This window comes from Furipterus horrens, unplaced genomic scaffold, assembly GCF_987537825.1.
Source record: "Furipterus horrens unplaced genomic scaffold, mFurHor1.1.pri manual_scaffold_6, whole genome shotgun sequence".
In the NCBI taxonomy this organism is placed as follows: domain Eukaryota; kingdom Metazoa; phylum Chordata; class Mammalia; order Chiroptera; family Furipteridae; genus Furipterus; species Furipterus horrens.
Genome location: NW_028327176.1, coordinates 95964983 through 95979657, shown reverse-complemented (window position 1 = coordinate 95979657; position 14675 = coordinate 95964983). Strand labels below are relative to the sequence as shown.

The following is a 14675-nucleotide window of genomic DNA, read 5'->3' as shown; positions in this document are numbered from 1 at the left end:
AATTTTAAATGAATTAAAATTATATTTGTTCACTTACATGACAACCTGAAAAATAACATATAAGAAATATATATTGATTATAAAAACATAAAGTAAAAAGGCTTAATAGGACTTTTCAAGTAGTAGTATGAAAAGTCCAACTTCTTAAATTTTGTTTATCTAACAGTCTCTAAAATAGAAATTAAAAATCCAGGTAAGGTATATAACAATTTATCTTAGAGGCAATCTTCTACGTGTTTTAAACAATAAAATGAACACTTCACTGCAATAATACTTCAAAAATTATTAGAAGAAATCTGACAGACTTTTCAATTATTATTGAACTTATATTTTATTCAAAATGACCAAACTAGGTTTTTCTATATGTAATATATATACCTGTATATATGTATATATATAGATAGATAGATAGATATAGATATATGAACACCACAAATCATTGAAGTATTACTATAAATTAAACATCCAACAAAGAACTAGAATATTTTTTAAAAACAGTAGATCAACTTTGCTTATTTTTTTCTTAAGAAAAGCTAGATAGTTACTAAAGGAACCATAATGGCACTGCTTAGATTTACTGAGATGTTATCTATCTTCTTATAGTTAAAACTGGTTAAACATGTCACTTGGTTTCTGCTTCTAGATTCTATTTCGTATATGGGTTGTTTTCAAAAGAGAGAATTAGAAAGAGGGAGGAAAGTTCTATACTGTATAATTATCACACCAAAGAAAAAGAAGTATGGAAACACTTTTAAAAACTGTAAACACTATAGTTTCTTAAATAATTGGCAATACTTCTAAGTAAGCATATTAAAAAAAGTAAACTTTCAATTCCCAAAGAAAGACTCATATGATGACCAAAATAAAAACCAAATACAAAAAACAGTAAGTGCCAGAACTTTTGTTGGGATTTTATTCATTTTACACCTTTTTAAAAGTTTCTAATGATAGAGGAGCTTCTTGGTCCAAACTGTAGCTATCGAAATCATTCTTTTGGAAATGTGCCCCAAATGAAATAAATCTATGGACAGAAAGGTGTTCAGTTCAATGAACAGAAAAAAGGAAAAAAAAAAAAAGTAAAGTGAGTATTTCCCTTTAAAAATGTGTCAGTTTATACATACCTGCATACATCTGAGTAATTCCAAAAAGGCATCAAATCCTTCTAGGAACTTCTGCCTCAGACCATCTGACCATTCAGTTGGTTTGCTAATCAACACATACCTGAACAAGATAAACACAGCAATGAATATATGGACATACACTGACATTTTACACATTGCAATAGGTTTGATAATTAAACAAAAGCTCACTTGAGGTCTAAAATAAGGCTCTGAACTCTCCTGAATTTGAAGGCTTGTAAAGCAGTGTATCGTTCAAACTGAAATCTGCCCTGGGCATCTCGATGTCTCAAATGATCCATAAAAGTCTTAATGATAATGGTCAGCAGGTTTTCTTCCGTGATGAGCATCCGAGCCTAGAACAAAATGCATCAGGATACATGGTAATCAAAACCTATTTACCAGGAAGCTAAAAAAAAGTCACCAACATTGGTTAGAGCTTTCAGTTTAAAGCTATTTGACACAACTATAGTATAGTATCATTAATGCATTACTGTGTATTTCTAAATAACAATTACTTACTCCAACTGCCACTTGTATGAAGCAATAATTATATCACGGAGAAAGATGCCACAATATTAGTAGACAGATCCAAGGCTCATTATTCAAAGACAATTCAGGGTGGGGGGGTCTGAATCAGGCTGCAAATTTTCCTTAACTGAGACATTTAGACACCTATAATGGTATGGTATAATTATTCTAGGATCCAGAAGTTTATATCACAGATTCTGTAGAACTCAGTATAACTGTATTTCCTCTTAATCTCCTTAGCTGAGATTTAGTCTTTGTTTCTAAGTATAGATATACATCTCTATATATTTTTGAATAAGCAAATATATATAAATGATGCAAAACAAACAAACAAAAAAAAAAAAACCCAGGTAAAAAATAAGTCCTAGTTCCTGAGGTCCCCCTTACAAAGGCAATCTTCTAGCAGTTTTCTTGCATATTTTTCCAGAGATGATGTATATGTATAATAATAAACATGCATATAAATATATACACACATATATACATTTATAATACATGGATTGCTATTAAATAGATAAAAGTATGGATATGTATAATTATATCTATCTTCCCACCCCTCCAAAATAGCATACTATAAATAAATACTGTTTTGCACTTTGTTTCACTTGATATATTCTTTTCTATCATACTTTATTTAGCCAGCCCCTTACTGGTGAGACATTTGGTTTTTTTCCAGTCTTATGTTATTACCCAAGGTGTTGCAACAAACATCTACTCTGTACAATTGTAAGAACATTTGTAATTTCCTAGAAGTAAAATTACTGGGTTAAAGTATATGTACATTATAAATTTTGACTGATATCACTAAACTGTCCCCTCAAAGAAGCTTACCAATTTATATGTCCATCTACAATGTGTACTTTTCCCCTCATGCCCTCAATAATACAGCATAATTTCAAACATTTTGATATTTACCATTCTGATGATTTTAACTTACATATCTTATTATGAATTAAGTTGAACAATATTTCTTAACAATTTGCAGTTCCTTTTTATTTTGCCCCAGTCAAGTTAGAATGTTGAATACCACACTTAACTCTGATATAAAAGATCATGGATTTCCCCCCATTTATATATCCTAAGTAGGTTTCAAGTGGTTATTGGTGCTAGGTGACTACTTAACTAGGTCTCACGTTAGTTGGTATCAGGTTTACTAGCAATACAGAAAGTCGCATCCAAATGTAGGACCAAAACGTGCAAAAGGTAAGTCTAAGAATATAGTAAAGTTGTATTCTAATGTAGAGATAAAATTTTAAGGTTAATAGATAAGGAGAAAATCTGTATAGTTAAATATATCTTTGGAAAACTCTTAAAATTATCATCACATTGCTAGGACTTAGGTCCCAAGATGGTCAAAAGTTAACAGAATTAACTGCAGTTAATTTTCCTAGACAGTGAAAACTAAGGTCAAGTTTGAAGGAGGGGAGGTGTTAACAGGTGTTTTTTTTGTGCTCCATTAGTTGATTTGAGGAAGAAGTTGAGTGTACTGCAATGTCACTGACCTAAGGAAAAACTGTAGAGCCTGCTTATCAGACTTGTAACAGGTAGCAAAAGGAAGTTTGATGGAGCGACAACTTAATATTGGTGGACTATAAATCTCACTAACCAAGGCACCAACTAGCCATTTCAGTTTCAGATGAATGTTAAAAGAGATGGTTCATGCACTGCATAGTTTTGGATTAGATTCTAACTGTCTTTATTGGGCACCAAATAAAAAATTAATAGGGTGGCCTATTAGTACTGTCCCATTAAAATAGGGAAGTTATTCAGGTATTTCTATTTCTAAAATGATTACTATAGAAAGCATATATTCTGGCCCTGACTGGTGTGGCTCAGTGGACTGAACAAGGGCCTGTGGACCAAAGGGTCGTTGGTTCCATTCCTGGTCAGGGCACATGCCTGGGTTGCGGGCCAGGTCCCTAGTTGAGGGCGTGTCAGAGGCATGTCAATGCTTCTCTCCCTTTTTCTCTTTCCCTTTACCTCTGCCTAAAAATAAATAAATAAAATCATAAAAACAAAAAAAGAAAGCAAGCATATATTTTCTAAGGTTATAACAGAAAAATAAAAACTTTAAGTGTGTGGCTGTATCACCTCATGCCTCGATTGTTGTTAACTTCCAACATTAAAATGTCTAACATTATATAGTTCTATTACTTCTTATCACTCACCCTAAAAACTACTTGATTTTTATGCTTACAATTCACTTTGCTTTAAAAAATTACCATTATTTACCTTAATTATAGTTTTTATTTATTTAAAAGATTTTATTTATTTATGTTTAGAGAGGGGGAGGGAGGGAGAAAGAGGGAGAGAAACATTGATGTGTGAGAGATACACAGACTGGTTGCCTCTTGAGCACCCCCAACTGGGGACCTGGCCTGCAACTCAGGCATGAGCCCTGAATGGGAATGGAACTGGCGACCCTTTGGTTTTCAGGTTGGTGCTAAATCCACTGAGCCGCACCAGCCAGGGCTAATTATAGTTTTTATTCATTTCATATAATTCACATTCAATTTTGTGTTGCAAGGCTCATTACATACCTAACAGCATAGTCAATATAGGCCAAATTCCTCCCAAAGACTCTGAAAAACTTCACTGAGTAATAATGGCCTGTGCACAGTTTTAGTTCAACTAAATATGACAGAATATACAGGGATAATGTTAACTATAACGAGGGTACATTTAATAAAGTAAAGTAAGATGCTCTAATCACTTAAATTATTAGCCCCAGTTCAAGACCAAACTATTTAAAGATTTTATTTATTTATTTTAGATATGGGAAGGGAGGGAAAAAGAGAGGGAGAGAAACATTGATGTGTGAGAGATACATCGACTGGTTGCCTCTCACATATCCCCAACTGGGGACCTGCCCAGTCAGGGCGCGTGCAACCCAGGTATGTGCCCTGACTGGGAATAAGCCACAGCAGCCCGGGCATGACGAAACTATTTAAAAATGAAGACTTTGTTAACTGTAAGGTAATTCTGATTCAAAAGACAGCAATAAATGGGATTCTATCACTGCTATAAAACATTTCACTAATGAGAGTGATCTTTAGCCAAGGGTACGCATAAGAATTAATAATGGTGCTTTATCAAGAAACTATAGATGTACTCTTCAGCTTCTAGGCATGATGCGGTGAGCTGAAGCTTACCACCATTTCTACCAAGAACTAGGAAAGGTCAACTTAAAATGAGTTTGGAATTCTCAGAGAGCTGCTTGAGGCACCAAGATTTGAGGCAATAAAACCCTGGAGAAGGGTGACGGCAGAAGGAGGTAAGCCATCACTCTGCAACTACTCTTCCCTCAGCATCTGACTCTTCTAGGAGTGGGGCAAGATGGGGTTGAGGATCCCAGGAGTGTGACAGAGTTGCCAATAATAGGAAAAAAAAACTTGTTGAGATTTCAGAAAGAACAGAAGGGTGGAAACCAAGTCTAACTTTCTTCTAGTTCTCCCCTTAAGACATTTGCAGAATTCTGAAGCTACAACAAATGATAGAAATCTAAGCGAGAGCAAAGCCGTGATGTAGCAGTCTTAAAAGTATTAAGTGAAAGTAAAACTAGAATGAAATAATAAATATGCAATCCAAAAGGTAGAAAAGGAGAGAAAAATACTAAGTCAAACAGAAAACAATCATAAGGTGGTAAATATAAAGGCAAATATATGGGTAATTATATTAAATGTGCAAAAATCTAATTAAATTATTAAGAGTGCCAGACTGGATAAGCAACGAAACCCATATTACATGCTTTTTTATAAGAAATACAACTTAAAAAGATAATTCGTAATGATAAAAGGCTCAATTTGGGAAGCACAATTCTAAATCTGTATGCATTCAATTACATAGCTTTAAGAATAAGAAGCAGATATCCTGTCAAGATGGAGGCATAGGTAAACATGCTTCGTCTCCTCGCACAACCATAGAAAGAAGTACAACCAGATTTCAAAAACAAGTAACAACCAGAACCATCAGAAAATCGAGCTATACATAAGTCTAACAACCAAGGAATTAAAGAAGCCACATTCATTCAGATGGGTGGGTGGGGGGCAGAGTCACAGAAATATGGCCAAGAGGAGGTGTTGCTGAAAAGTGGCGGTGGTGGCACAGAACAATGGACAGTCCCACATTCACATGTGGTGGATAAAAAATCTGAGGGAATACCCTGGGACAAAGGGATCCCAGCCCCAGGCCAGACCGCACAGACCAGCGTTCCAGCACGGGGAAGATAAACCCCCATTACCTCTGGCTTTAAAACCAGTGAGGGTTGGGGCAGTGGAAGAAACAGCAGGATTTTCTGCGCTTAAAGGGTCTGAATGGTCTTGGAATGTATGCAAACCCCAGGGCAGCTGCTGGAAGGGTGCCGATTGCATATGAGAAGTGGGTGAAGTGACTGGAAATGGGATGAGTGCCAGGCAAATCACCAGTAACTAGGCAGTCACTGTCCCCTCTCTAAGCTACCCACCCTACACAAAGGCACAAAGTGCTGAAACGGGTTGCCCCACCTTGGCAATTACTTAAGGCTCTGCCCCACACAATTTATAGGTGCCTTTGCTACACAGGCCACATTACTAAGACAGGGAGTCAAAGAAGCTCTACCTAATACACAGAAACAAACACAGGGAGGTTGCCAAATTGAGGAAACAAAAAAAAATACAATCTAAATGAAAGAACAAAACAAAACCCCAGAAAAAGAACTAAATGAAACAGAGATAGCTAACCTATCAGATGCAAAGTTCAAAACACTGGTGATAAGGATACTCAGAGAACTCACTGAGTACAGCCACTAAGTAAAGAAAGAAATGAAGGTTATAAAAAGTGAAATAAAGAAAAATATAGAGAGAACCAACAGTGAAGGAAAGGAAGCTGGGATTCAAACAAATGATTTGGAACATAAGGAAGAAATAAAAGATTCAACCAGAACAGAAAGAAGAAACTAGAATGCAAAAAAAAAACAAGGAGAGGCTTAGGAACCTCTGGGACAAGTTAAAAAGTACCAACATTCGAATCATAGGGGTGCCAGAAGGAGAAGAAGAAGAGCAAAAAATTGAAAAATTATTAGAAAAAATAATGAAAGAAAATTTGCTAATTTGGTGAAGGAAATATACATACAAGTCCAGGAAGCACAGAGTTCCAAACAAGTTGGACACAAAGAGGACTACTCCAAGACACATCGTCATTAAAATGCCAAAGTTTCAAGATAAAGAGAGAATCTGAAAAGCAGCAAGAGAAAAGCAGAAAGTTACTTACAAAGGAGTTCCCATAAGACTACCAGCTGATTTCTCAAAAGAAACTTTGCAGGCAAGAGGGGACTGGCAAGAAGCATTCAAGTAATGAAAAGCAAGGACCTACAACCTAGATTACTCTACCCAGCAAAGCAATCATTTAGAATGGAAAGGCAGATAAAGTGCTTCCAAGACAAGGTAAAGCTAAAGAAATTCATTGTCACCGATCCATTATTACATGAAATGTTCAAGAGACTTATTTAAGAAAAAGAAGACCAAAACTATGAACATTAAAATGACAACAAACTCACAACTATCAGCAACTGAATCTAAAAAATAAAACAAAATCCAACTAGGCAAACCAGAATAGGAACAGAATCATAGCTATAGAGATCATTCGGAGGGTTATTAGCTGGGAGGGGGAAGGAGGAGAAATGGAAAATGGTGCAGAAATTAAGCAGCAAATTGGAACTTCTGGCCAAGATGGAGGAATGGATGGACGTGCTGCGTCTCACTCCACAGCTAAGAAGGAATACAACTACCTCAAAACTAGAAACCACCAGAGGTTCCAGAGGGTCAGACTGCATGGAGGTCCAGCAGACAGGGATGTAGAGAGGAAATGCTCATCCAGACAGGTGGGAGGGGTGGAGCCGGGGCAGAGGAGGAGGTGTGGTGGTGGAAGGAGCAGTGGCAGCAGTGAGGCCGGTGGAAAGCTTAGTTGCACATTTTAAAAAGTCAGGAGGGACATCTGGGGAGCGTCCCCAGCTCCTCACTGGACCTCGAAGCTCAGGGTCCCAGCACTGGGGAAAATCAAACCTCATTGCTTCTGACTGTGCAGACCAGTGGGGGTTGGGGTGGAGGCAGAAACTGCTGATCTCTCAGCGGAGTCCCCCACGGTCCTGGAGCATTCACAGACCCACCCACTCTGGGAACGACAGCCAGGGTGGGAACTGACAGGGCACCGGTCCACTGCAGGGGTGGGAGAGGTGCCTGGAAAGGGGGAGATTGCTGGGCTGGCGGCATTGTTCCCTCTAGGACCCCCACCCCCACAACGTGGTGAAACAGGTTGCCCTACACTGACGAATCTCTAAGACTCCATCCCTTACAATGTAACAGGAGCAACAGCTCTACACGGGACATGGAGGCAAACAAACACAGGAGCCTGTCAGAATGAGGAGACAGAGAAGTATGGCCCAAAAGGGGAAACAGATCAAGGTTCCAGTGGGAGAACTAAGTGATGAGGAGGTAGTCAACCTAACAGATGAGGAGACAGACAACCTAACAGATGCAGAATCCCAAACACTGGTGATAAAGATGCTCACAGGCTTGACAGATATGCTTGAGTACAGCCAACGCATAAGGGAAGAAGTGAAGGCTATGCTCAGTGAAACGAAGGAAAATCTACACAAAACCAATGGTGAAAGAAGAAAACCGGGGTTCAAATCAATGATTTGGAACATAAGGAAGAAAAAAATAGTCAACCAGAACAGAATGAGGAAATAAGAATTGAAAAAAATGAGGAGAGGCTTGGGAACCTCAGGGATAACTTTAAACATGCCAACATCTGAATCATGGGGGTGCCAGAAAGAGAAGAGGAAGAGCAAGAAATTTAAAACTTATGGGAAAAAATAATGGAGGAAAACTTCCCAAATTATGTGAGGAAAATAGACATACTCATCCAGGAAGCACGGAGAGTCCTGTGCAAGCTGGACCCAGAGGGGACCACACCTAGACACATCATGATTAAAATGCCAACGGTGAAAGATAAAGAGAGAATCCTAAAAGCAGCGAGAGAGAAGTGGAGAGTTGCCTACAAAGGGGTATCTATGGGACTGTCAGTTGATTTCTTAAAGGACACTTTGCAGGCAGGAAGAGACTGGCTAGCAGTATTCAATGTGATGAAAAGTAAGGACCTACAACAAAAATTATTCTCTCCAGTAAAGCTATCATTTAGAATGGAAGGGCAGATGAAGTGCTTCCCAGACAAGGTGGAACTGCAAGAGTTCATCATCACCAAGCCATTATTATATGAAATGTCAAAGAGGCTTACTTAAGAAAGAGAAGATCAAAACTATGAACAGTAAAATGACAACAAACTCACAACTATCAACAACTGTATCTGGGAAATAAAAACAAAATCCAAATAAGCAAACCAGAATAGGAACAGAATCACAGGTATTCGGATCATTTCAAGGGTTATCAGCTGGGAGGGGGAAGGGAGAGAAATGGGGAAATGGTGCAGGGACTGAGAAGCATGATCCGTTGATACAAAATAGACAGGGGGAAGTTAAGAATGGTATAGGAGAGGATGAAGCCAAGGAACTCATATGCACGACCCAAGGACATGAACTAGGTGGGGGTGGGGATTGCTGGGGGGAAGGGAGGTACTTGGTAGAGGGGAGCAAAGGGGGAAAAAAATTGAAACTACTGTAACAACATAATCAACAAAATACACTTAAAAAAAAAACAAACCCAAAATAAAACAACAACAAAAAAGAAATTTGGCAATATACCTAAAAAGTATAATTGCAATGAAAAATGGGTTAAAGAAGAAATCACAAATAAACTTATTTTATGAACTGAATAATAAAAATATGACATAAAATTGTGGGATGCAGCTCAAAAAACTGTTTAAATGGAAACCGGAGCCTTAAATGCACTTATCAAAAAAGAAAGGCTGAAACACAATGATTTAAAGATCTCAAGAAATTACAGAAAAATTGCAGTTACCATGTGGTAAATAAAAGTAAAAAATTTTCTCATTCCTGATTTCAGGGGAAAAGCTTTTAATATTCTACCATTACATATAATGTTTGTTTTGGGTTTTTTGTTTTTGTTTTTGTTTTAGGTACTGTATCAGATTAAAAGAATTTGTCTTTCATTCCTAGTTTGCTATAAGGTATTCTTTGTTTTAAATCATGAATAACTTTAATTTTCAAGAATTCAGGAAAAGCATTATATGATTTTCCCTCTCCTTTCTGTCTGTTAATAAGATGAATTAGACCAACTGATTTTTTTTCAAATGTTATAATACTCTTAGATTAAGGAAATAAACCAAACTTGGTTATGATGTAGTGTCCTTTTTTTAAGTATTGCTTGATTTGATTTGTGTGACCTCATTTGTAGTAATTAGATGGCAATTTTCTTTTCTTGTAATTGCCTTATTGGGTTTTGTTATCACAATTACGAAGAACCCAATTAAACTGGCAAGTATTATATATTTTCTTTCTGCTTTCTGGAAAAACTCGTGTGAGACAGATGTTATTTCTTTCTTAAATAATTTAAAAAATTCCCCAGTAAAGTCACTGGGGCCTGGGGATTTCTTTATGAGATTTTTATAGTAATTAAAAATTTCTATTTTATGTTTTCTCTTTCAATAACTTGTGTTTTATCTTAGGAATTTCTCATTCCTGATCAGGGGAAAAGCTTTTTCTTCTCATTTCATCCAAATTTCTAATTTTATTAAGTTGGTCCTAGTATTGTTTTATTTTCTATTAAATATCTATAAGACCTATAGTTTTGTTTAAAGTTAAAATTTTCTGTTTTTCTTATTACTCTTAATAGAGCTCTATGCCTTTTTTCCTGGCTTTTCAAAGCTCCAATTTTTGATTGTGTTGATTTTTCTCTTTTGTATATTTACTTCTGCTCTTTATTATCTCTCTTCTTCTACTTTTTTAGACAAAAGATGTAAGTTGCTACAATGGCCTTTTTTAAAAAAAGATTTTATTTATTTGCTTTTAGAGAGAGGTGGGAAAGGAGAAAGAGAGGGAGAGAAACATCAATGTGTGGTTGCCTCTCACGCACCCCCACCTGGGGACCTGACGTGCAACCCAGGCATGTGCCCTGACTGGGAATCGAACCGGAGACCCTTGGTTTGCAGGCCGACGCTCAATCCACTGAGCTACAGCAACCAGGGTTACAATGGTCTTTTAAGGCTGGCACTGCCAACTTCTACATTCACCCCTATTCTCAAACTCATTTACCTTCTCCCCACTCAGTTTGCCAATACTAGCTTGTTTTGGTTCTTTATTCCAATATGCCAAGTGCACATCCATCTTACAACTCTTGTACTTGCTGTTCCCTCCACCTAGGAGGCTCTTCTTCCACCAGTCAGTCACACCAGTCACTCTCTCACTTCCTTCAAGTCTCTGTTCAAAACACCACCTCTCTGAGAGGCCTTACATAACCTTGTATAAAATATGACCCCTCCATTGTCACTCCCTAACCCCTTAACTTGCTTTTCTACTTCATAGCACTTATCACAATTGTTTGTGTACCTTTCCTCAATTAGACTATAAATTTCATGGGACAGGGACTTTTGTCTGTTTTGTTTATTGCTCTATTTATCTCCAGAACCCAAAATGGAGACTAGTTAATAAAGGTGCTAAATGTTTTGAATAAATGAATACATATACATTATTTTTCTAGTATTCCTAAAGGAGTCAGACAAGAAACAAAAATAAAAAGTTGAAATATTAGAAAGAAACAAAAATCATTTGCAGGTTACTAGAAATTCCAAGGAATCAACACAAAAATATTAGAAAAAATGTTAGAGACACAGATAAGATAGAAGATGAATATATAAAAATCAGTTTTCTTACATAACTACCCATAGCCAGATTTAAAATGTAAATAATTTAGTATGTCAAAGTTCTAGAACAGGACTTCTGGCCAAGATGGAGGCCTAGACTGACACACTCCGTGTCCCTCCACAACTAAGAAGAAATACAACTACCTCAAAACTAGAGACAACCAGAAGTTCCAGAAAATAAAGCTGCATGGAAGTCCAACGAACAAAGATATAAAGAAGAAATACTCATCCAGACAGGTAGGAGGGGTGAAGCCAGGGTGGAGAGGTCAAGCTGTGCTGGCGGTTGTGATGGCGGTGGGACAGAGGTAAGCACAGACACCTGTATTTAAGGGGAGGCGAGAAGCGCCTGGGAAGCACCCCTGGCTACAGACCAAACCCGTCAGCTCACGATCCCAACAATGGGTAAGGCAGACCCCCATTGCCTCAGACTATGAGGGCTGGAGGGCGTGGGGACGGAGGAGAAGGTTCCCCGTTCTCAGCGGAGAGTGAATGGTAGGAATCCATCTTGGATCCCCACCCCCACACAAAGGGCCACAGTGTGGTGAGAAGGGTCGCCCAGTAGTGATGAGTGCACAGGGGTCTGCCCCCTATAGTGTAGGAGGTGTGACAGCCCCACTCAGGAAACAAAGGTAAACACAAACTGTCAGGATGGCACAGATCATGACAGAGATCCCGATGACACAGCTGACCAGCCAGCAAATATGTGATCTATCAGACCAGCAGATAGGAAATCTTTCTGAGGTACAGTTCAGAGCTCTGGTTATAAGAAAGCTTACAGATCTAACAGCGGATCTTAAACAAGATGGGGAAGGAATGAAGGCTAATCCTGCTGAAATGAACTAAAACACATACGAAACAAGTGGTAAGGGAAAGAAAACCAGGGATCAAATCAACAAATCGGAACATAGGGAAGGAACAAACAGTCAACCAATGCAAAAAGAGGAAATGAAAATTGAGGAAAATGGTGAGAGGCTTAGAAACGTATGGGACAGCTATAAGCGGGCAAACATCTGAGTCACAGGGTTGCCCGAAGGTGAAGAAGAACTAGAAATTTAAAAATTATGTGAAAAAATAATGAAGTAGAACTTCCCTGACTTGGGGAAGGAAACAGACTTACAGGTCCAGGAAGCACAGAGAGTTCCAAATAAACTGGACCCAGGGAGAACCACACCAAGACACATTATAATCAAAATGTCAAAAATTAAGGATAAGGAGAGAATCTTAAAAGCAGCAAGAGAGAAGAAGAGAACTATGTACAAAGGGGTGCCAATAAGACTATCAGCTGATTTTTCAAAAGAAACTCTGCAGGCAAGAAGGGACTGGCAAGAAATATTCAAAGTAATGAAAATCAAAAACCTACGACCACGATTACTCTACCCAGCGAAGCTGTCATTCAGAATAGAAGGGCAGAGAAAGTGCCTCCAGGACAAAGTAAAACTGAAGGAGTTCATCAGATCCAAACCGCTGTTATATGAAATGTTAAAGGGACCTGTTTAAGAGAAGGAGGATCAAAACTGTGAACATTAAAATGAAAACCGTATGTCGTCGCAGGCGGCGCCGTGGCTTAGTTGGTTAAAGCGCCTGTCTAGTAAAATGAAAACTGTATCACAACAACCAACAACAGAAGCTAGGGAATCAAAACGAAGGCAAACTAAGTAGGCAACGAGAGTGGAAAAAGTATTATAGGTATGGGGAACATACTGGGGGGAGGTCAGCGGGGAGGGGGAGGGGGGAAAGGGAGGGAGAAGGTACAGGAATTAAGAAGCATAGTAGGAGGGAGTGGAGTAGACAGGAAGATGTTGAGAAGAATTATATGCACAACCAATGGGCATGGACCAAGGTGCGGGACAACTGGAGGGAGGGGGGTCACTGAGTAGAGGGGAACAAAGGGAAAAGAAATTGGGACAACTGTAACAGCATAATCAATAAAGCATATTTAAAAACAAAATCTTAAACATATAAACTATACTTAAACTGTCTAAGAACCATAATAAGAGAACTATGAAGCTCTTCCTAAGAGCATAAAATACTGGGTTGGCCAAAAAGTTTGTTTGTTCTTTTCTGCACAGTGGCTCTAGTAGTGCTTAGTTGTCTTTAACTTCATTTGAAATAATTTTGTTAGGTAGTATGGTGACAGCTGTCATATCAGCGTGCATTGAAAAAAATACTTATCGAAATCTGTAATATTTTTGTGCAGCCATTTTAATACTGAAGATGGAAGAAGATATGCAACATTTTCAGCATATTATGCTTTATTATTTCAAGAAAGGTAAAAACACAACTGAAATGCAAAAGATTTGTGTAGTGTATGGAGATGGTGCTATGACTGATCAAATGTGTCAGAAGTCTTTTGCAAAGTTTCTTGGTACTACATATTGACATTTTGGCCAAATAATATTTTGCCATGGGGCTGTCATATGCATTGGAAGATATTTAGCAGCATCCCTGACCTCTGCCGACTAGAAGCCAATAGTGGGAGATAGCCGACATACTCAAAATATCCAAATCAATAAACTTACTGGTGAAAATGAAAATTGTGTCTTTTATTTTACAGAAAAAACTAAACGAACTTTTTGGCCAACAAAATAACACTCAAATAAATGAGGACAAATTATGTCCCTAGATGGGGATATTCAATATTATGAAGATACCAGTTCTTCCCAAAATATCTGTAATATATACAATATCTTTTCAATGAAAGCCCTACTGTGTTTTTTGTTTTTTGTTTTTTTGCAGGGGGCAGAGGGGAGTGGTTGATAAACTGATATTAGTTTATCTTAAAAAAAAAAAAAAAAAAAAAAAGGCCTAAAAATAATTAAGAAATTTTTGGAAAACAATAATGAAAGGAGATTTAGCTCTCTAAATCAGCAATTTTCAACCTTTTTCATATCACGACACATATAACCTAATTACTAAAGTTTTGTGGTATATTAAAAAATATATTTTTTGCTGATCTGAGAAAAAAATAGGTACAATTTTGATTCATTCACACTGGATGGCTATTGTGTTGGCCATTGTCCTTTTTCTTTCATTTGACAGTCTAAGAGGGAAAAGAGGCCAGTGCCCATGACTAAACAGCCAGGTGTTGCAGCACACTGTTTAAAATTTGCTACATTATCAAAATGGAATACTAAACTAAAATAACTAAAACTAAGTACTGGTATGGAAATAGACAAAAAGGTAAATGCAGGCAGGAGATGCAGACTTGAACAC

The 14675-nt window shown here is 37.6% G+C and overlaps 1 protein-coding gene across 5 annotated transcripts in view; it reads right to left on the bottom strand.

The window, feature by feature from the left end:
• Nucleotides 1-14675, bottom strand: part of UBR2 (ubiquitin protein ligase E3 component n-recognin 2) — a 132300-nt gene that overhangs the window by 61450 nt on the left and 56175 nt on the right. For all 5 annotated transcript variants that reach the window (XM_090282419.1, XM_090282418.1, XM_090282420.1 and 2 more), the window contains exons 12-13: nucleotides 1311-1474; nucleotides 1122-1221 (exon numbers count right to left, since the gene is read on the bottom strand). In XM_090282419.1, coding sequence (XP_090138545.1) covers nucleotides 1122-1221; nucleotides 1311-1474 — 264 coding nt within the window. The remainder of the gene's footprint in view (nucleotides 1-1121; nucleotides 1222-1310; nucleotides 1475-14675) is intronic.